The 24,107-nt window shown below is 34.6% G+C and overlaps 1 protein-coding gene across 3 annotated transcripts in view; it reads right to left on the reverse strand.

The window, feature by feature from the left end:
- IPO7 (importin 7) overlaps positions 1-24,107 on the reverse strand; it is a 67,701-nt gene that overhangs the window by 16,957 nt on the left and 26,637 nt on the right. For all 3 annotated transcript variants that reach the window (XR_011249340.1, XM_069554422.1, XM_069554423.1), the window contains 9 exons: positions 14,621-14,702; positions 12,462-12,615; positions 10,476-10,634; positions 6,978-7,134; positions 5,703-5,792; positions 3,392-3,486; positions 3,180-3,264; positions 1,175-1,309; positions 415-514 (listed from right to left, as the gene is read on the reverse strand). Coding sequence is in view for 2 of the 3 variants with exons in the window: in XM_069554422.1 (XP_069410523.1) it covers positions 415-514; positions 1,175-1,309; positions 3,180-3,264; positions 3,392-3,486; positions 5,703-5,792; positions 6,978-7,134; positions 10,476-10,634; positions 12,462-12,615; positions 14,621-14,702 (1,057 nt within the window). In the remaining variant the exon portion in view is untranslated. The remainder of the gene's footprint in view (positions 1-414; positions 515-1,174; positions 1,310-3,179; positions 3,265-3,391; positions 3,487-5,702; positions 5,793-6,977; positions 7,135-10,475; positions 10,635-12,461; positions 12,616-14,620; positions 14,703-24,107) is intronic.

Consider the following 24,107-nt stretch of genomic DNA (forward strand, 5'->3'; position numbering starts at 1 on the left):
TCAACATTAGCCAAATTATAATTCTTTAGTTCCATGCAGAGACTCCAGCTTCCTGTATGCGTCTTCTCAATTTCCATACACATGATGACTGACATGGGATCCAAAAGCACAGTTCAGATACTTAGTGTTAAGGTGTACCCTTGAATTTCTAACAATTTTGGCAGGTACCAGAGGTATATCCAACAGTCATAACCTGCTAACACTACTGTATTTACATCTGCTAAAAATGAGGATTATCATTATCAAATGACCAAACTAATGAAAAACTTCCCAAATGACTTAATAATGGATAAATTATATTAAAATAAGGGAAAATTTTTCAGTTCCAAAGGTGAGGCCTTAATATTCAAGGTTTATCATATAGAACCTTAACTACTGACATATTTTGTTTCTAAAAAAGTAAAATGTCCTCACCAAACTTCATGCGTATATATTCATAAGGGTCTTCTTGCCAAAGTTCCTCATCAGCATCTGTATAGCACATCAATGGAAAAATAACATCTTGGATAATGCCCTGCAATTTAAAAGTTAAGAACGTAACCTTAATTCAGTTTTCAAATTTCTAATAATTGCTAAAATAAAAATAACTCTACAGCATGTGTTTTAATGCTTAGTATCAAACTTCAGTAAAATATAAATAAATGCATTAAAATGCATTCTCAGATCAACCACCAACGTACAAATTCTTACTCTCTGTGCAACAAGGATAAGGTACATGTCATAAAATAAGACATGTATACATAGATAGCAAGTAAGTATTCTTAGAAAACACAAAGTGAAATTTTAGTCCATCAAACCCTACAGTTAAAAACAAAGCAAATACACTACTGGAAACAATACATAAGCCAATTAGCTTCAAAAGTAATTTGGTGAAATAGTCTTTTGTCTATTCCAGATTACATGCTAACTAGTCATGTTAAACTAATCATGATTTAACAGTAAGAACTTAAAGGCAAATTTTTAGTTAATAGTTTCAGATTAAACAAATAATCTGAATATTCACAAAATACCTTTTATAAAGTCTTTCATGGTGTTACTTTATTTTTCTAATATAAAACTATCAGAACTAGACCAACAAACACACATTAAAAAATGGGTTTTTTCAACCTTTTTGGTAATTAATGTTATTTCTATTATATTTTCTAGAAAAATAGTTCAGATAGAAAATTGTTACTTGTATATGAGGCTTCAGATTCTTCCAGGTGAGAGCATGGGAAACTCCTTGATTAATATAATTTAACGTCTGTTGTAAAACTCGGGGAGCCATATATTGCTTCTCCTTGTACTGATATAACACCTTCAATAAAACCTTTGAAAAAAAATTTGATCAAAACCCAAAGCTTAAATAGAGTTTAACCATTTACAAGCTAGCAAAAACATCTGACACTATCCAGATCACCATCATAAAATAACCACCAGATTCTATTAAAAAGGAATTTTTAAAATTATGTATTGCAGAACTATATTTATTCCCAAAGTAAAATAAACAGATTGAGGTAACACTGTACGTCAAAGAATGAGTTTCTGATTAACTACAAGAAGAAAAAACCATGCTATGTATGAACACACCACTGAGACAGCACTATATTGTTAAAATCAACTTTTAGGAAAATCTTACCCAAACCATTTACGCAATTAGTGACTGCTAAGAGTTCTAATTCATCTTCGATATTTGAGAATAGTAGTTGTTAAAATATGTTCCACAGACCTCAGAGGGTCTGACAGGTCAAAACTATTTTCATAATAATGCTCAGACATTATTTGCCATTTTTAACGTGTTGACACTTGCATCAATGATACAAAAGTGGTGGTGGTAAAACTTCAGGTGCCCAACATGAGTCAGCAGAGTGGCACTAAAGTGTACTAGCAGTCATCATGTTCTTTACAGCCACATAATCACAGAACACTTTCCTTAGGAATGTCCTTCATGAACCAGTAATGCATACACGCAGCACTTCTGCTACATACCAAAGTACAATGCTTGGAAGAAAAGCGGAAACAGCTTTTTTGGAGGGTCTTGTTTATCTCACAAGGCCTCAAAAAAACTGAGGCAACACTTGCCTCTCCCTCCCCAGGCAAACCTTCAGTAAAAGGCGAAAGATTCATTTCGAAGAGAAACAAGAGTCAGAATTGAAAAAGTTTTTCCCAACAAATACCATAAGCTTGAAAGAAAAACTGATTGATAAAATTACGGTTATTTAGACTTGTGTATATGGCAGATTTTTTTTTTTTTTTTCAAAAATGAACAAAATGAGCCTCTAACTGAAGTGAGAATATGTTACTGGCATTAAAATCTGAGACTTCAAGCAAAACTAGAATTCTCAAAATCTTACACCCACCACTTAGTTCCACTTGACAGCTTTTAAATATTTAAAGATATTTCTGATAAGATCAGTGGTGTTATGAATGAATGAAAAATTTTAAAGTTATATAATGAAATCAATTAACATTCAGAAAATTGCCACTGACCCACTAAGTCAATATTTTCCAAAGACCAAGGCAGGATTACAAAATCATACATGAATAAAAGACCCATTCAAAGTACAATACCAAACCAATGAATGTTAATATAATAGAATATGAGATGTTTATTGCTAGAGTTTCAAACTCTAGCAATTAACCTTTAAGAAAATACCACTGTCAAATGTTGGCATGATATAAAAAATTTCCACGATTATGTGAAAAGTATATTAAATCAGTCTTTCCAACTTATCTTTGAGACCAAATTATCTTTATTTACTTCCATTAGAACAAATTAAATCAATGAATAGAGAGGTAGATGTGGTATATGGCTACCTTTTAGTAAGGCAGACATTAAAGATATTAGTAAAAATATGCAATGATGCCATTTCCTCCTGCTAAAAATTTTTCATTTTGGAAAAGTTATTTTCCACAATAACAAAAAAAAAACCACATCTATTCTATCAATATGTGGCAGGTTTGCTATTACGTTTAAATAAGTTAATATTGTTAAATTTTGTCTCAGTTTTTAAAATGGTAAATATCATTACATATAATATAATCCATAATCCAGACTGTATCTGAGACGAAAACATTTGCTACAGTGTTCAAGATGTTAAACGTTGCTACATGCAATCTTTGGATGACAAAAAACTAGAAATAAGCAAGATAAATTAACAGCACCATGTTTTTACGTGGAAAAATTATCTTAAACTTACTTGTTGGACACCAACAGCAAATGCCTTCAGAAATACTTCAGCAAATTCATTATACTCTTTGGAAACATTGCCAGGACTTCCATATCTAAAAGAACATTAAAATGCCCATCATGTCTTTATAATGTTTTATATCAGCACTTATTAAAATAGCACCAAATCGTGAAGACTGAAAAAAAAAAAACTTAAGTTATCACATAATGAGAAGTGTTTACCTTTCAAAAAGCCTTGCTAAGATGTGTAAAGCCCACTTCTTACATTTCCACCATGGTAACTCAGGTCTATCATCTTCTTCAACTTGAAGTGTTTCCTTTAAAGAGACATTTATTTAATGATAGACAATATAATCTAAAAGGAATATAGTGAGTTCAGAACAGATTCACAAAAACATGAATGCTCCTCCAACATTGGCCTTTCATTATAAAAGGATATACTTGGAAAAGTGCTAACCTTTGCTTATAAGAGGCGTTTTGCTTCACTACTTAGTTACAAAGGTGCTTTTTCAAAGTCTTATAAAAGTTTAAACTCAAAAACATTTTAGTCATGACCCAAATAATACAAATAAAGGCCTGGGCAAGCAGCTTAATTAAAACCAGTATAGTTAAAGGGCACAAATCAAAAGGGCACAAAGAACTCCATTTTAAAAATCTACTTTCAGAAATATTAGTTGAAATACATAAATATAAACAGGTGAAAATATTCATTTACAAAACTATTTGTAACAGAGAAAAATGCCAAGAACTAAACATTCATTAATAAGGAGATGTTTAATTATGGAACATCCGTAACAGACTACTACACAACCATTAAAAGAATGAACTGGCTCATTATATTACTGACCTAAGACAGCCGTGACATATTTTTAAAGACAAAGAAATGAGACTGTGAAACAACCAAAACTTTCATACACTGCCAGTGACAGCAATGATACAACTACTTTGGAAGTTATTTATAAAATTAAACATATACATTCATAGCAGCCTTATTTGTAACACTAAAATCTTGAAACCACCCAGATACACATTAACTTGTAAATAAATAAATTATAGTACATCCTTACAATGGAATACCACTTGCAATAAAAAGGAACCAACTACCATAACACAACATGAATACATCATAAGTATATTAAGTAAAAGTAGATACAAAAAAATCACCTTTTTATTAGATTCCATGCAGGCAAAATTAATATATGGTGCTAGAAATTAGAATGGTGATTGATGGTAGAATGACTAGATCCAGCCATGAGCAAGTATTCTAGGTGATGGTTACTTGAGTGAATATGACTGTTACAACTCAAACTGTTTACTTATATATGCATGTTTATTATTACAAATGATACCCAAAAAGATGCAGAACATAGTTACGAAATCTCTTAACTTAGTTATATTTTATACCTTTTAAATGTATACAGAAAATAGCACATAAATCACTTTTCTATGGAGTGGAAGGAAGGTCCTATTTACTTCTTCAGCATATTTTAAAAATAAAAATGTGAGCAATAAATTACAAAACAGGAGATCAGTCTCACTTATTCCACTAAAAAAATTATGTTGGTAAATTACATAACCCTTCTATGCCTCTGTTTAAAATAAATTCAGGATTTCTTTTTTTTAACATTAGATAAGCGAGGTATGCAAAAGTACTTAAAACACACTAGGGATTCAGGAATTGAAAATTCACTACCTCTCTAAAAAACTAGATTATAGAGAAAAATTGTGGTTATTTAAAAAATTGTTATTAAATGTGAAAAAAATAACATTTTTTATTTATGGACAATTCTCTTTATGGGACTGAAAAAGCAATGAATTCTACACTAAAATAGTGAATTTTATGGTATTTGAGTTAGATCTCTATGAGGTTGTTATTTTAAAGCCAAGTAATATAACTAACAACAAAGTCTGACCGACTTGGAAATCAAGTTCTTCAGTTCATCCAAGTCTGACAAATCACTAGGCTAAAATCCAGCTATGGGCTCTTTGTCTCTTTTTGAGATATAATTGATATCTAACATTGTGTTAGTTTAAGGCATAAACAGAATAATTTGATATACGTATAAACTGCAAAATGTTTACTACAGTAAGTTTTGGAAGATGGTGTAAAGGTACAAATTTCCAGTTATATGATAAATAAATTCTGGGGACATGGTATCTGTAGATTTTATAAATAATAACAAAAAAATATTGTTTATCTGAAGGTTGCTAGGACAGTAGATTTAAAAGTTCTCACTATAAGAAAAAAAATTCCTAACTATATCAGGTGATCCATTTTATGAACTCAAAAACTGAAGAAACAGAATTAGGATGGAAAAAACAAGCTACATATAAGCACTTTAAATAATACACAAAATAACCTTTATAATTTTTCCCTTAATATACTCAACATATATAAACAAATGAAACATGTATTTAGAAAAATTTGCATCACAAAATACATACATTCACAAAGAATGTTTTAGAAAATATCAATAAAATTTTCAAAAGGTAACTAAATATTTAAGTTCAGTGATATAGGAAATACACTTACATTAGGTACATCCCTGTTCACAACAGTCTTTAAAATTTCTATCCAGTCTGTCAGATTCTGTTGGTTTATCAGCTCCAGTGGTAATGTATACTAAATTAAAATCAAGAATCAATATTTAAAAATCTTTACAAAAGAAAATCCAACTTCCTTTTACTCTTTATAAAACCTAAAAAACATACTTCATGCAATCCACATTTCCTCTTTTAGCAGATAGGCAAATTTCTCATCTGGCTGATTTGGTTAGTTTATGTACAATGGTCAACTGTGGCAAAGATAGTGAGCATTCTTGTCTTATTCCCAAATTCCTGGGAATACATCTAATTTTCACCATAAGGTATGATATCTTTTATTGAGTTAAGGAAATTTCTATTCCAGAATACTTAAGTTACTTTTTTTAAAAAGCAGAAATGATTATTTTATCAAATACTTTATCTACCATCCTTAAAGACTGTTTACAGGTCTCTCTTTTTACATAATATAAAACTTAATCACAAAAACTGGTTTTTCACTCTTGACATTCTCATGTTTCTGGGGTACATCATATCACTTAATAGGAGCATAAAATCAATATACTATTTAGCATTTCAGGACCTCTATTTTCACAATTGAGCCAGTACTATATTTTGATTTCAGGGTATGCTAGTCTCAAAAAATCAGTTGGGTACTATGCCCTAGAATAACTCATGAAAAGAACTTTCATTTCTTTAAAAATTGTATAAGGAGTCATTAGAAAGATATTAGATTATCTTTAAAGATCTAGCAATAACATGAAAAATCCAACCAAACAATGGCAGTGAGTCAGTTATAATAACCTTAGTGGAAATAAAGTCTATTTAAATGAGATTTATAAAAAATGAGTAATGGTATGAATTGAACCAAAGATCCTGGCAGATGAGACAATCTCTCTTTGGCCATGTAGCAGAAGAAGAGCCAGAATTCTAATCCTCATCGAAACCTCTGTTTCATAAGTAATTACACTCCACTTAGACTATAGATACCACCATTTCCTTAGTTGGGTCTTTTATCCCAGGAAGATTTAGAATATACAAAGTCAAATCCACAGTATTAATCATTTTGTGTCAAGCTTAGAAATAGGTTTTGTAATTAGTGGGACAATCTACACATATATGGCATGATAAAGCACGTGTTAGATGCAAACTCTAAGAACTGATTTTCAGTTTTGTGAATTCTTAAGCTGAAAGATATTCTTTATCATCATTTATGGTGCCAAACGACAGCTGACTTTATATATTAAAAACGACTTTATAAAATTACCTGAACAAGAGCATAGAAGATCTTGAAAATTTGTTTCTGAATGAGGACAGATTGATCAGACTGATCAGAAAGAAGCTGGATAAAACGGTCCTTTAGAACTGGCAGGAAATGCTGCATTGCTGCTACCAATGGACTCCGTTCCTCTGGTTTCTTATACCTTTGGGTAGGAATACAAACTAATTCTGTGAGAATTTATTTACAATTTTATTTATAAATACAAACTACTTGCCTGTTTATACAGATAAAAGCAAATATTTTCTAAGCAATTTTATAGTCCTAGAAGAAAAGCCTATTATGGAATTTAACCATAGGTAAAAAGCAACTTGAGAAAAACCTCAAATAAAAAGAGAACATCTAAAATTTACTGAGTATTTATTATGAGGTAAATAACCTCCAAGGCCTCATTAATATTCTCACTTTTATACCTGAGGAAACTGAGGCACAGAGAAGTTAAACATCTTCTCGAATATATATATCTAGGTATGATCCTTAGCAGATTCAGGATCTGCCCTTTAACCATTTCACTATGATCACTATGTTATCACTGTGAATACTGATACAACTGAGGAGCTACAATGATTTGTTTTTTAAACATTAGGAGCTGATTGATATAAAATAATTCTGTATTACCATCCTTAAGTGATTTACACACCAAAAGCATTAAGGAAGAAATGGCATCTGTAAAGAAGAAAATATTCTATTTCTAAAAGCACTATAAATCACTATAGTGATAGATTACCACTATAACTTGGTAACCTTTCCGGCAACAAAGCCTGACCTCAACAGGATATTGATGATCTCTGTTTATCCCATTTGGAGTAAATATTCATATACTTATAGCATATATAAAAAATGATGTTTGATTCCTGGATACTGGTACAGATTTCAATAGAAAATATATTATGTGAACTTTGTTAAACCTTTCTAAACTCTGAAAAATCCTGAATTCTGAATTACATTTTGCTTCAAAATTATCAGTAAAGAAGTACTGACTAATTGAGACATTCCCCCATAGAGATCCTTAGCATTTTAATAGTACTGTTAAAAGGTCTAATGGCTTTTCTTTTTTTAATTAAGTAACTGATTTCCCCTACCAGACCCCAGTTTTATCTACCAGTAGCTTTTCTAAAGGGAGAAAATGTATCTAAGAATTGAGTGTGTTAGCACATTTTTAAGGGTAAAGGTAGACATTCTTAAAAGGCTGGATTGTTTTTCCCACTGGGTGAAATGAGAAGCAAAGTAAACTGCCAAGATTAAAATAAGAGCAATGTTCATGCTAATAATGATTTGAGATTAAACAATTAACTGACAGTTTTAAATATTATTTGATATGCTGAGAAATTACACCTAGTATACATTTAAAGGTTATCTGAACATTTCTTTGAGTCAATAAAAACAGTAACGATTTATAAAAGGAAGCCATTTGCACTCTCTAATTTGATTAGACAAGCTGTATTAATTACTGACAATATTATCTTGTAACAACAAAGATGAGAACTATACTATGCAACCCTCTCTCCATTATCCAATCCAGGTGATCGCCCACATTATTATTTTCATACTCATTAGTTTAGATATTATACCATCCAACTTCCAGGCCACCACTCAGTGTAGATAGGGAGTTAGGAGAGAAGAATGTCTTAAAATGGAATGGGTTTGAGTATGAAAATAATCTATGGAAGGATACAAATACTATTCCATAAGACCTGAAAGCTCCTGAAAGCATGAAAATGTGATACTAAGAAAAGCCTATGGAGCGATCAAGACGGTGGAGGAATAGGATGTGGAGCTCACCTCTTCCCACAAATAAAAGCCTATTACCAGTGTCAATCTGGTGAACCATACTCATCGGGAATTCTCAAAAACTAGCCAATCATTTTCCTCTTTAAAAAAAGAAAAAAGTCAATCTGCATGTAAAAGATCACATGCAAATTCCCCATCTTGGCATTCAAAACCGTCTTTTAAGAGGGTCCCAATTTACTAATTTAAAATGAACCCCAACCTCTCAACAGAAGTTATCCATACCATTCAGTGGTCTCCTCACTACCCACTAAAGACAGTGTCTCATTTCTACCTCGGCATCTTTCTTTGCTCACTCCATGTGGTGTGACATGCCTTTCTCTTCAAATGTTCCTTCTATGCTCCTTCAACCGACAAGCAATTCCTAAGGATCTATGCTCCTGAAGGCCATCACAGCTTTCAATTTCTGCATGCATTTTCTTAGAACTGCTTTAGTCCACACAGACCCCTTGTGAAAACCTTGCACTCCACAAACACTGGCTGAAAATAAACTGAAATTCCACCACTGCAGCAGTCTATGTTTTCCATTTAAAAAATCCCTATCATACTCTCTCCTGCTAGAGATTACAGGGCAGGAGAGACTTGAACCTTCTCAATGACAATGACAGCTTGTTATTATTATTCTCTCTCAGTCACTCACTTACCAGAACTACAACAACTGGCACTCCGACAGAGGTTGGAGCAACAGCTGGAACATCCCTTAGCAGGAAGATGGGTAGCTGGTGGGAACACAAGAAAACACCAGTACCAATGCTGTAAATGGTATATTTCTTTCCTGCTCAGAACAAACGCAGCAGTTCATCAGCTACTTTGAGCGGGACCCAGAAAGGGTATCAGAGGCTAACTACAAGCCCCAGAGTTAGAGGGCTCACAATGTGTAGCTGTTAGGACTAGAAATAAAGCCACCATCATGGTGTAGTGTTCCTTCCTCTTTAATTTCCTAACATCAAAATTTTCAAGTGCCTACCAATTTCATTATTTTCACCACACACTTAAGAGAAAAACCTCAACAACATTAGGCTTACTACTTTTAGTGCTACACCTCACTACTTTTAGTGCTATACCTCAACTTCCAAGGTTGGATTTTTTTTTCCTGATCCCTAAACCCAGGTCTAAAATGATCCCTAAATCTTTCTTACTGATACTAAGTACTTACACAGACTATAATTTGCTCAAATATACCAACACTAAAGCAGATGACTATGAATCCTTCAAACACAATGATTAAAAGATGATCAAATGAATTTCCAACACATTCTTCTAAAGAATTAGAGGTAGGTTCTTGAAACTTAGCAAGAACTCAAATTAAGATAAAAATTCACAGAAAGCCAGAAAAAGAGCTTTAAAGCTCAGTGTACTTTGACCCCTTTCATATCTTAAAAAATGTTTATCTTTAGGCCTTTTATCAGCACAAATTGAGGAGTCTATATAGAGGAGTTATAGATAACTTAGGTTTTGAATAGGCAAACGGATGATTAGGAAAAAAGGGCACAAGGAGTTTCACAGCTGAATCAACAGAAGAGACTGCAGAATTAAAACAAGAATGCTATTTCAAAAGGAAGACACAATTAAAATCAACATGTAATTCACTAACTTTGGTATATAGATCAAATGAAACTTAAGTTGTTCAAACTGATTAGCTTAAATTTCCCAAGCTTTTTCTACTTCTCAGAACTATAGGAATTGAGAGATACTTACTCATAATTTTTCACAAGCTGATAGAGGCAAAGAAGAATTCCTAGCCAACATGCACTGTTGTCAGACTGAAGATAAAAGCCAATTTTGTCCACAATAGCAGTCCAGCGACTTGGATAATCATGTTTGATGATATGATGAATGCATGTAGTAAGCTGTACCCTGAAAGTCAAAAATAAACAATAAGAAGGAAGAAATACTAAGCCCATGCCATGCCTTCACCACAATGGAAAGATCCCGCATGCCCAAAAGAAGAACCGAAGCAGCCAAATATATATACATGGCTTAAAACTCAACATTGAAAAAACTAAGATCATAGCATCTGGTCCCATCACTTCATGGCAAATAGATGGGGAAACAATGGAAACAGTGACAGACTTTATTTCTTGGGCTCCAAAATCACGGGGGAGCCTGGTGGGCTGCCATCTATGGGGTCGCAGAGTCAGACACAACTGAAGCGACTTAGTAGCTTAGCAAAATCACTGCAGATGGTGACTGCAGCCACGAAATTAAAAGACACTTGCTCCTTGGAAGACAAGCTGTGACCAACTTAGACAGCATATTAAAAAGCAGAGATGTTACTTTGCTGACAAAGGTCCATCTAGTCAAAGCTATGGTTTTTCCAGCAGTCATGTATGGATGTGAGAGTTGGACCATAAAGAAAGCTGAGTGCCAAAGAATTGATGCTTTTGATTTGTGGTGTTGGAGAGGACTCTTGAGAGTCCCTTGGACTGCAAGGAGATCCAACCAGTCAATCTTGAAGGAAATCAGTCCTGAATATTCATTGGAAGGACTGATGCTGAAGCTGAAGCTCCAATACGTTGGCCACCTGATGCAAAGAGCTGACTCAATGGAAAAGACCCTGATGCTGGGAAAGACTAAAGGCAGGCGGAGAAGGGGACTACAGAGGATGAGATGGTTGGATGGCAGCACCGACTCAATGGACATGAGTTTGAGCAAGCTCTGGGAGTTGGTGATGGACAGGGAAGCCCGAATGCTGCAGTCCATGGGGTTGCTAAGAGTCAGACACAACTGAGCAACTGAACTGCACTTTCCAGGTGGTGCAGTGGATAAGAATTCCCCTGCCAATGTAGAGGACACAGGCTTGATCCCTGGTCCAGGAAGATTCCACAAGCCGCAGACCAACTAAGTCCGTGCACTCCAACTACTGAAGCCCATGCGCCCTAGAGCATGCAAGCTGCCAACAACTGAGCCCACATGCTGCACTACTGAAGTCTGAGTACCTAGAGCCTGTGGTCCACAATGAGAAGCCAGCACACCGCAACAAAGAGTAGCCCCTGACTGCTGCTAGAGAAAGCCTGAGCAAAGCTACAAAGACTCAGTGCAGCCAGAAATAAATTTTAAAAAACAAGTCACTATCAAGAACTATTACTGATCTAAAAGAAACCCAACAAATGTTACAAATGCAGGTAATCGTATTTTTTTTCATCCCCATCAACCGACAGATTTCATTCAGAACATCAATACAATATAAAGTATATGACAGAATTCTATAATTTTCTGTGATCCCTTTCATCTAAACATAGTGTGTTTCACAAGTTTGACATGAAGTTTAAAGTTCTGGGTTTTAATAAATGTAAAATTAAACTGCAGTGAGAAAATAAAAAAGTAATTTCCCCTTAACGTCATTTACGTTTTGTGCTTCAGAAAGGACAGAGTTTTGAGGGGGAGCTGCGCTGGGCCTTGGCTACAGCATTAGGGACTCTGCTGCATCTGGCTGGTCTCTCAGGCGCGGCACCGACTCTGGAGTTGTGAGCACATAGTTGTGTGCTCCACAACATGTAGGATCAAAGTTCCCCAACCAGGGACTGAACCTGCATCCCCTGCATTGTAAAGTGGACTCTTAACCCCTGGATCGCCAGGGAAGTCTCCAAAACAACCAATTTTTATGTTCTGAAAGATTCCCTTTCCTGCAAACCCTGAAAATTATTACCTTCAATAATGGTTAAGTTTAAAATACATACATACCTGATGAGCTCAGGAGAGTGGATAATGGCTTCTACAATATTTTCTCGAATACAATGTCGATCTTCTTCAGGAATAGTATAAGGGGATATATCCCCTGGTGCTGTTTCCCGATCAGGCCAATACTGCGTTATCATATTTTTCAAATAGATGACACCTAAAATATAGATCAATTTGACAGAAGATGTGAAAGCACTGTAACCATCCCCGTGTCTACACCTCAGCTTCTTTCAGACCAACCACTGCTAGGAGAGCTATCCTTTTAAAACTAAAATACTGCATTCTATTGTTTAGAAAGTTGGCAAAACACAAATTTAAGGCTGGCTACAGTAATCACCCACAAAGTCATTATTAAATATACAGTCTGCAGGAGTTGGTGACTGACAGGGAGGCCTGGCGTGCTGTGGTTCATGGGGTCGCAAAGAGTCGGACACGCCTGAGCAACTGAACTGAACTGAACTGCAGTAACTCTGCAAACTAAAACAAAACCGTGTTTACAATGCATTTACACACAATACTTTTCACCCTGTTTTCTGTAGGAAAGCTGTTTTACCAAGTCTGTTTTTTAAATGAAACTTCTAAAAAACAAAACTGCATACACATACCAATAAAGTTTCTATTTAATCTTGGACTCTAGAACTGTGAGAAACAGCCTGAGTATTTCTTTCTATCAAAATGCACCAAAGAAGTGGATGTAAATACTTATTTGTACAATTTTGATTCAGTATTTTAAAAGGTGTTTGGTCAAACAAAATACATAAGTGGGAACTGCACTGCAAGACCTCATGATTCACTCTATTTCATCCAGAATGCTTGAGCTCTACTACAAAGACAGTAAATACATCTTTTAAAGTCTAACAAATGAAACCGCCATATACCATGCACTATACAATATAATTCAGTCATTACAAGGATGTAAATTTTAAAGCAATGATGATACTTTAAAAATTAGGACCAATTCCACAGTTCAGTTGCTTCTGGCTTTGTACATACTAAAAAATTAAATTCTAGTAGAATTTCATTTTGCTAAAACACATAATCAAGTTTCTAATGTGCTTAAGGTCCTTCCTAAATCCAAAGGCTTTCAATATCTTAGTAAAAATTTGAGATTTAAAGGCAAAGATTCTTATCTAAAAAAATAGCCAAAGGGGAAAATGTCAACTTCATAAGTAAAAGAGAAATGACAGTTAAAATAGTCAAACCAACCTTTCCCTATTTAACTAGAAAAATTTTAAAGATTTACTGTTGACCATGGTTCAGTGAAATTACTGTATTTTATAGACACAAAAGTCTCATTTAATTTGTTCTATTTATATGTCAATTTTTAAAAAGTCATAACTTCCATTCATTCATTCATTTACCGAGTACCTTCACTGTGTCAGGCAATTCTTTAGGTACTCGGAATACCATACAGACCTGATATTAAATTCCAACAACTGAGAAAGGTTTCAGAGCATATGGGACATTAAGGTAAATCATTTAGTAGTTAAAATATAAATTTTAGGATTAACACTATGTAGAGAAAAGGGATGTGCTTGCATTAAATAAAGTAAGCAGAAAAAAAATTTTTTAAAACAAAATCAGTGTAAGGAAAAAGAACAGCAAAAAATAACTCCAGAATTTAAGTGGTTTTTCCAGAACAGTAAAGTTATTTGCAGTTTATATGTCCTATAAGAAATGTATCTGCAAATAAATAACAAGCATTAAAGATGTGAATTCCATTATTTTGCTGAACAGATAATATCAGAAGTAGCATGCCACATTTTCATAGACTCTGATACTGAAGGAATTAATATTTTGTTGACACTGGGACTAAGAAATTGTATCTTTTAAATGGTTAAAATAAAACAGTAAAAGCAAATAACTGGAGATTTATATCTTAGAATCATCCATCAAGGAAAGAAACAGAATTTGGAGAATCTTGCAATAAACCTCATCGATTTTCCAGCTTTTTTCTTAATTCGGTGAAATATCACAGTCCTTTAAACTCTGCCACCAGATATCAACGTACTTGTGACAGTTTGTAGTAAACACAAGGGGGCCAAACCAATTTTCCGGGAAGAAAATCACCGAAGGATCTTCCCAAGACACTTCTGCTATTCAAGTATGAACCTTTCAAACATTATTTACATATATCCAAGAAAATGATTCAGGAAACTTGCCTGCCTGTCTCACAGGTAAATCCAGTTGCTCCGACATAGTAATCTGAAGCAGCGTTGAAACAAAATTCAGAGACTTGTGTGCCTACAAATAAAAAAATATATTTTAAATTTCTGCAAATACATATTCTTAGTACTCTTATTTCGCTACTTGGCTGGCACAAAAGGCTCTCCTCCACTAGCTGGTTCCAGTATTTCCTACCACGCACATATAAGGAACACACACACACACAAAATGCAGTATCCTAAAACCTGCATGTTTGCATTTGCCTACATACGGTTAAACTTCTAACCACATTGGTGGCAGCAGCTCACAAACGGTCTCCTCTGTGATACCTATTTCCCCAATTCAGTAATAATTTCTCCAGGGATATTCTATCAAGTGGCTAGACAAAAATGAAATCAGCAAAAATGAATAACCTGAAGGGGTCGTTTCCAAGGTGCTAATAACATTTTGTATCGTAATACAGCTGTTTTATAAGTGTATCCAATTTGTGAAAATTAATCAACTGTATTCTCATGATCATTTTTCTGTATGCATGCTATATTTAAAACAGCTTTGAATATACAATAAAAGTAGGATATAAACTGCATGATTTAGTAAATGTATTTACATGAATATACAATGCAACACATACAGAAAATAATGAAATGCACCAAAAATGCTAATGAGTTATATCTGGGATGGTAGGATTATAGAAGTTTTCTATTAGCCAAATTTTATGCCATGATCCTGGATTACTTTCATTAACAACACAAAAAAGTTAATTCCTAAATCTGTCATATTTGCTTTTGATTTATTAAAAAAGAACTGAAATCTCTTCTTATATGTATTCTCATTCCCTATTCCACAATATAAACACCTCCTATGTCCTTCCAGCCCAAGTTTTAGTATTTTTCTGCACATGTTCACATGGACACTCGTGATTTTTAGTTTCCTCCTTATAATTCCAGAAACACATTCTTAGAAACAGAAGAATTTCCCTTCAGATATAAGATCTGAACAGTTAACCATTACCACTTTCATGAAACACCCTTTCATCTAAATCGTTCATACATCACTTTTCCTGGTACCTTTTCAGGCTCCTTTGGTTGTTTCTCATTCTGTCTACATGGTTCAAGAACTTGGTCATAGGCCATCTTTTCTGCTTCCCAGCTGATTTCATGCAACTATCTTTAACTACTATCTATAAATCAAATGTAGTTCCCAGTCCAGGACACACTAACAGACCTATTTAACATCCCTACCTCCATTATCACACAGGATTTTCAGACTTACTATGATGAAATCATTTTTTTCCCTAAAAGTTGCGACTCTTCCTTCCTTGTACCACCCTTCCCAACCTGTCATCACTATCCTCCGTTATTCATATCTGAAATTTGAATGTCATTTTTAATATGTTCCTCTTCTTTTAAAATTAAAAAAAAATTTAATTTATTTATTTTTCACTGTGCTGAGTCTCTGTTGCTGTGCACATGTTTTCTCTAGAGCAGAGACTACTCTTCCTTGCAATGCACAGGCTTCTCACCGCAGTGGCTTCTCTTACTGCAGAGCACAAACTTTAGGGCACTCTGGCACAGTAGTTGCCGCCCACAGGCTTTTGCACCCCTCAGCATGTGGAATCTTCTCAGAGCAGAGATTGAACCCATGTCTCTTGCATTGGCAGGCAGATTCTTAACCACTGGACCACCAGGGAAGTCCACTTTCCTCTTCTTATCCCAATTCAATACATCAGACTCTATCAATTGTATAGCCAAAATGGTTGTATCCACTAACACCAACCTAGTCCAAGTGACTATCATGTCTCTTAATGTAACCCTTTGCCTCCCCAACATTCTCTATTTAGTACTCAATAATCTTTAAAATTGTAAAGTAATCCCCTTAAAACACACCTTTTAACAATTTTCTACTGTATTTCCTAAGGCCTAAAATGCCCTGTCTTTTCTTGTTCTGCTTATTTCTTCAGCCTCACTTAAAGAAACTTCCTCATCCCCCTGATTGGCCCACCTTACGTTTTTGCAACAATAAACATTACCCCATTTCAGTCTTTGTACATGCTGTGACTTTCTGCCTACATCACTCTTCTCTCCAATGCTCCACCAGAGTTAACTGGTTCACACCTTTATTCTTTAGGTCTCAAGTTTAAACATTTCCTTAGAGAAGCATTTCCTCACTGATCACACTAGGGCTAAGCAGGGCTCCCAATTATTCTCATAAGCTCCAAGGTTTTTTTTTTTCCACTTCATAATAATTATTACACATTTGTAGACTGGCTTTATGTCTGCCTCTCCTATTAGACTCAAGATACATTAGGTATAAAGATTTTACTATCTTTATATCCAATTCCTCATATTTAGCATTCAAGATAATCAACCAATTTATTAAAAGAATAACTGAATGAATTAACAAAAGGTGCCTTAGAGGCAGTTGTGATCACATAGAGGTTGTATGGAGCAAAAAAGCAACTTTGTATTTTTTGACTGGTAAGCATACAAAGACCACTACTACCATACTTAAGTCATTAATATTACAGCAATATATCTTATCTCCTGCATAAAACTGTGAACTCTATGAATGAACTGCTAGAATTCAAGACAGTACTGGTTGTAAACCTAAGTGATGTCATGTCCTATGTTTTTAACTCCTGAGCAAGTTTAATTCAGCAAATTAATTTTTATTGTGAAGATTAATTTTATTTAACAAATACTTATGGCATTTTTTAAAAGATTCTTTTCCCATATAGGCCATTACAGAGTACTGAATGGAGTTCCCTGTGCTATACCAGCAGGTTCTTATTAATTATCTCTTTTATACATAGTAGTATATACAAGTCTGCAGCAAATCTAACTCTTAATTACAAAGTCAGTATAACAGAATCTACTTCATAGGTTAGCTTTAAGGAAATAACACAAAAAGTATTTTAGCAAACATCAAAACATGACAGGGAATTCCCTGGTGGTCTAATGGTTAGGATTCCAGGCTTTCACTGCCATGGCCAGAGATTAATCCCTGATTAGGGAACTAAGAATCCGGCAAATTGTGCAGTGTGGCCAAAAAACGACAACAACAAAAAAACACACAAAAACCACACCTCATCTTTCTCAGAAAGTATGTTCTAAAGTCAGTAGGGCATAAATTGACTTTGCCAAATTACTTTTCAGTACGTTAAATCACTCATAAAGTACAACACGTAGTTTCATTTATATACAACGCTCTCCTGAGGTCCCAACTCTGCAGTTTATCTTTCTGAGTAGAAAAAGACTGCTTTCTATGACTGGAACTCCAAATGAGGTCGTTGGTTTACATTTAGGAGTCACTTTATAACAACAAAAACCACCACACAACGGCCACTGTTTTTGTTGGTTGGACAGAGACATGTGAGTTAGAAGTGAGCACGAGCTACTCAGTGCATCTTCCTATAACACAACAGGCACTATATGTTATAATAACCAAAGACGTTTATCAATTTCTAACTTCTTAAGGTTTAAAAAATACAAACAAAACAAAACAAAACCTTAAGAGTACTTGAAGAAAACCAAGGTGAATATTTTTATCATCTTGGTGGAGAAAACCTAAGCCAAACACTTTAAAGGGTGAAAGACACAAAACAGTTTTGGTATCAGGTAGATAAAAGTAAAGCTTCATAGGCTTCGGCCCTGCCTTGGTATAAACAATGTTGAGGGGAACAAAAGGAAAATATCTCAACATCTGAGGAAGTGTTAACCACTCCAAAACAAAAATCAACAAATATGTGCAAGCAAATTACAAAATAATTAGCCCAAGGAGATGCCGAGTGGCTCAGTGGTTAGGATTCCAGGCTTCCACTGCCATGGCCCAGGTTCAGTCCTTGGTTGAGGAACTGAGATCCCACAAGCTACATGGCATGGCCACACACACACGTGAAGTGGACAAGACAAAGCTACCCTAAAACAATATAGGCAATAACAAAGCACTGATCAAGATAAGAAAAAAAATGGAATTCAGTGCTGGTAGATATATAAAATAGTACAACCATATTGGAAAACTGGCATTATCTTATCTTATAATGTAGCAATTTCCCCCATATATATTCAAGAGAAATAAGGGCTTATGTTCACAATAATACCTGTTAACATGTGACTATATAAACAAACTGTGATATAATTCATACATGAAATACAGTCACTTAAAAAAAAAACCCAACCTATGAAATCAATAATACTGATTTCAAAAACATGTTAAGAAGCCAGACTATATCATACTATGTAATCCTATTAACATGAAGTCTAAGGACAGGTGAGTCCAAACTACAATGAACAGAAATCACAGTAACAGTAACCTAAAGAAAGGTACTGATTAGGAAGAGTCGCAAGGGAAAGTTCCAGGCCAACAAAAACGTTTTCTCTGTCTGTCTATCTATCTTAATCTGGAGGATGGTACTTAGGTAAAAGCTGACTGAGCTGTACATATTTTTGAGCTTTGTATTATATATAAATTATCCCTCAAAAAAAAATCAACAAGATTACTTATACTTGAACATTCACAGCATTATTCATAACCAAGTGGAAACAACTCAGATGTCCTTCAAAGGGTAAGCAAAATGTAAGCATATCCATTCACTCATGTAACATTCAGTAATACAAAGAATGAAGTACTGACACACAGTACAATACCTATGAAGCTTAAAAACATTACAGTATGTGAAAGAAGCCAGTCACCAAAGACTACAGAGTGTATGATTTCATTTGTATCAAATGTCCAGAATAGGTAAATCTACGGGCAGAAAGTAGCTGAGGACTGGCGGTGTGCAGGAAGAAGTAGGGGTGACTGCTAATAGTATGGGTTTCTTACTGGGGTGATAAAAATGCTCTAAAGTTTGTGGTAACAGATCCATAACTGCATATACTAAAAAACCCCTGAACTGGATACTAAAGTGACTGAATTCAATAAATTTATTATTTTAAAAAACCAGCGAAACTAAACATTGAAAATAAGTACTTACTAATTTATTACTCTATTATTTTGTCACTTTGAATGCTTTCAGAAACAACAACAGCATAAATCCAAAAAGTACAACTGACAACTGAGCTAGACTAAGGTTAAGGAAGAAGGGGAACTTCTATCAGCAGGAAGAGCACAAGCAATCTCAACCTTGGACATCTATCTACTGGTCCCATCCATCTGAAATCCCTAGTGCAGGAAGCCTTGTCATCTTCTCCCCAAGCAGGTAACAAACGGACTCAATTAAATTAGTACCAAATATCAAACATCAGGTTCTCAAGGAAAAAAACAGACAAAAAGTAGATTCATCATCACTGGAGGGTGGAATGGGGATTAACTATAAGCTGGAGTTGAAGCATCTTACTGGGATAATGCTACTGCTGCTGCTGCTGCTAAATCGCTTCAGTCGTGTCCACAAGGTTCTAAAACTAGATTGTTCTAATAGCCATACAACTCAAATCTACTAAAAATCACTGATTTTCACTTAAAACAGGTAAATTTTACAGTATATAAATTATACCTCAATTAAGTTTAAAAATGGGGGAAAATGCACAGATCTGTACCGTTAGTTATAAAACAAGTAAAGGTATACACTAACTGTACGAGTTAGGAAAAAACTCAAGCGTGGGTAATTTCTAACAACTTTCTGGATTCTTGAAGACAGCAAACTATCACATAGTTAAGAATTTCTATCACATGTTAACTGTCAGTATATTAATTATCATATAAAATTTAAACAGCTTTATATTCTATAGAATAAAAAATAAATTTAAGTAAAAATATCACTAGCATCAACTTTAATCACAAAGTCTGGCAAACACTGATTAGGCTTCAGAAGATGCTACAATAAATCTTTTATATGAGTCTAAGTATAAATGTAACTTCTGGATGCTGACACTAATTAGGGGCCTGCCTCAAGCTCCTGGCATCTAGCAGTCAGAGAACCAGGAGAAGTGAAGCAACAAACGGGTCATTATATATCATACAGCTAAAACTGCTAACACTCAGGTTTAAAAGCTGCTCACCATAATACAGAACTATCACTTCTTACCTTCTCATTACTTGTCATCAATACAGATAACCAACATTCACCCTTAACCCACCTCAACAAAATTCAACTCCATCTCCTTTAACTCCACCCCACTTACCAGTACTTTACAACATGCCATATACTATAGAGATGAAAGATCACCACTTCAAGGTAGGGGGGAGATTAATTCTAATTAGACTGACAGGTAAGTTTTTTAGTTAGACCCTAGAGCAGTTAAACCCATAGAAATGAGAAGAAAAGATTTTTAAAAGGAAAAGTATAGGTTATGTTAAAGAGATTACTAGGAGAATGAAAGAGAACAGTGAAAGACAGAAACGAACAGGTAAATTGTGATCACATCAAGATCTATTAAGTGTGAACTTATTTTTGAAAGTTTTTACATGATCAGATCTATCCTGTGGGAAGATAAGATTATGAAGCAGTATGTGGATGTAATTCTAGGATAGAGGACTATAAAACATTACAGATAGAAAACTATCATTATAAAAGCCTGAAATCTTCTACTCCACAGGCAGCTCCCTTACTCCCCAAAATATGTCTGCCTACAAAAGGAAAAAAAAAAAGACATATATATCACATAAACACATTTCCCCTGACCCTACTACCCTTCTGACCTACAAACTTATTCCTAGTGAAGCTGAAGCTCTAATGCTTTGGCCACCTGATGTGAAAAACTGACTCACTGGAAAAGACTCTGATGCTGGGAAAGATTTGAGGGCAGAAGGGGACGACAGAGGACAAGATGGTTGGATGGCTTCACTGACTCAATGGACATGAGTTTGAGCAAGCTTCAGGAGTTGGTGATAGACAGGGAAGCCTGGAATGCTGCAGTCCATGGGGTCACAAAGAGTCAGACACAACTGAGCGACTGAACTGAACAAGCATTTCACTCACTAATCCTGTAATCAGATATTGTTTTCTCCAAGGTTATCAATACTTTAAAATAAAAGACTCTCCCAGCAAAGTCTTCATTTTCCTTAAATTTCTCTCATTTAGAAATGTCAACAACCTTTTTTTCTAATAGCTTTTTAAGCAAAAGGAATTCATGCTCACTGGCAGAAAATTTTTGAAATTTATTTAAGGAAATTTTCTGCACAATTCTCCCATCTCCTTTTCCATGTTTCTCAGAGTCCCCCAAAAATGAGCATGGCCCAAGCGTGTGCTGCGCTCCAGTCTACCCCACATCTCCGGATCACACTCTCTTCCTCTTCCTCTCAATTCACTTCCAGAAGAAAAATCACTTTTCTATTACTGCCTTCTATCCTAAACTTCAGCTGTACATTCCCAACTGCCTCCTAGACATTTTCTCCTTGGGGTTTACAGCTCCTCAAATCAGACAAAACTTTTTAGTCATGCTTTCTTCAATATCAATTTCCCTTCTAGACCCACATTTTCCAATGTAATCCCCCAATGTCAATCTCTTTCAAAGCTTACTCTGTAATAGGTAATTTTTTATTATTTCTTGCCATTTTGGAATGTAACCAAACAAACCTTCAGTTACTGTACTTTACATCATTTACAAGGAAGAGAGGGGCTTAAGGGCACTCTGATATCAGAGTTTACATAAAATGAATACAGCCAGATAATTTCAAGAGCCAAGGAATTTCTTCCCTCTCTGCTTTACTCAAGAAGTTGACAAAGGCAAATACTGTATCTATATTACCTATATGAAATATGAGGCATAGTGAGGGTAAGTCAGTGTAGCGGTAAAATCAGGACCAGGTTGTGGGTCTTCACTGTGTCTTCCTGCCTTTCATTAAATAGTGGCAATGCTTTCCAATTAAGGAGTTTCTAAAAACTTAATTACAAATTATCAGTGACAAAACAAAATTTACAAAAGAAAAGCCAAACTTTAAATCAAACTCATCATTACTGTGCCACTGACAGATATGCATGCATTGCTAATTCTGAAAAAGAAAGTTGTTTTCTTACAGGTATTACTAATATACTGTTATTTTTCTTTCAGATCTTTAACATGCTATGTCACTGAATAACTTCCTGTCTAACTGTCCAAGAATCCAGGGACTTTCCCTCTACAAAATTCACAACAGTACCTACTTCATGACATTCCTAATTAAGGAATGTTACCTGCTCAGACTACAAACTATTCCATCTTCCAAAAATATACACCACAGTCTCAAAAATATTTGTTGAATTTTTAGACATGCCAAAATGCTGTCATTCTGCACTTTTCCAGACCTAAGATTTTCCTTAAACATTTCATAAGCTTTTAATAAAATTAAATTAAATTAACCAATTATAAATAAATGTATCACTTAGAGTTGTAATAGTAACCATCTGTGAAGATACCAGATGTGACTTAGGTAGTTCATGAATTTTAAAGATAAACACAAAACATCAAGAAACTTACCAAAGCTATGTCCTCTTACTTTTTATTCACAGAAAGCATGTGAAAAAGCAACATTTCTGCCCACACAACTATTTTATAGCACCTTAAGCTTAGGAACTGTGGGTTTAAGAGATTTAAAAGAGATTTATGGTTAGGAAATGGCAACTCACTCCAGTATTCTTGCCTGGAGAATCCCACAGGCAGAGGAACCTAACAGGCTACATACAGTCCATGGGGTCAAAGAGTCTGACACAACTTAGGGACTAAACCATGGTTAGGAAAATTTTTAGTTGTAGGTGATAGAGCTTAACAAGAGGGGCGAGCAGCATGAGTAAAAATTTGCATACAGAAAGGTTTCCACTGAGGAACACTGGCAGCTAAAGCAAGAGAGCAGAGATGTTGTCCTCTGTTATAATAATCTGCCAAAAACCTTCAGACATATTTTATCTTGCAAATGAAAATGAAAAAACAAGTATTTCTAAGTGTGTGTGTGTACAAATGGAAAAGAACAGTCTTTGCATTCAAAAACAAATAGTCTCTAGAATATTAGAAACAATGTTGAATACCAAATGGACACATTTTAGATAACCTAAACAAATTTTTAATTGCACTTCTAGATATATTAGACTATATAGTATAGAATTTCAATGAGAACTGAAAGATCCCTGTAACACAAATCTACTTTAACAATTCAAGGATGAGTATTCTTAACATTTCCATTATTCAAGTTTTTATTTCTCTTTGCATTCAACAAGTATTTACTGAGAGTCTACAATGTGCCACATAGTCTGATTATAAGAGTACCAGTTTTCATGCTGCAATATAATAATGCTATGTACTAGTGAGCTAACTGCCCAAATAACAGGTTATGTGTTTTCTCTCCATCAGTTTTGATCATCTGCCACTGAGATGAACAACTACTAACTTAGGTAGGAAATGAAATGTATTGCATGTTGGATTGGTTAATCAATTGGCATTTAAACAGTAATTCAAATACTCTCGAGAGAACTTAGTAGTTCTGAAATTTTTACATTCATCATTTTGCTCAACGCACACAATGACATACCATGATAACATAAGGAAAATGATGCTTAAAAAGAGGTTAAAT

This window comes from Ovis canadensis, chromosome 15, assembly GCF_042477335.2.
Source record: "Ovis canadensis isolate MfBH-ARS-UI-01 breed Bighorn chromosome 15, ARS-UI_OviCan_v2, whole genome shotgun sequence".
Taxonomy (NCBI): domain Eukaryota; kingdom Metazoa; phylum Chordata; class Mammalia; order Artiodactyla; family Bovidae; genus Ovis; species Ovis canadensis.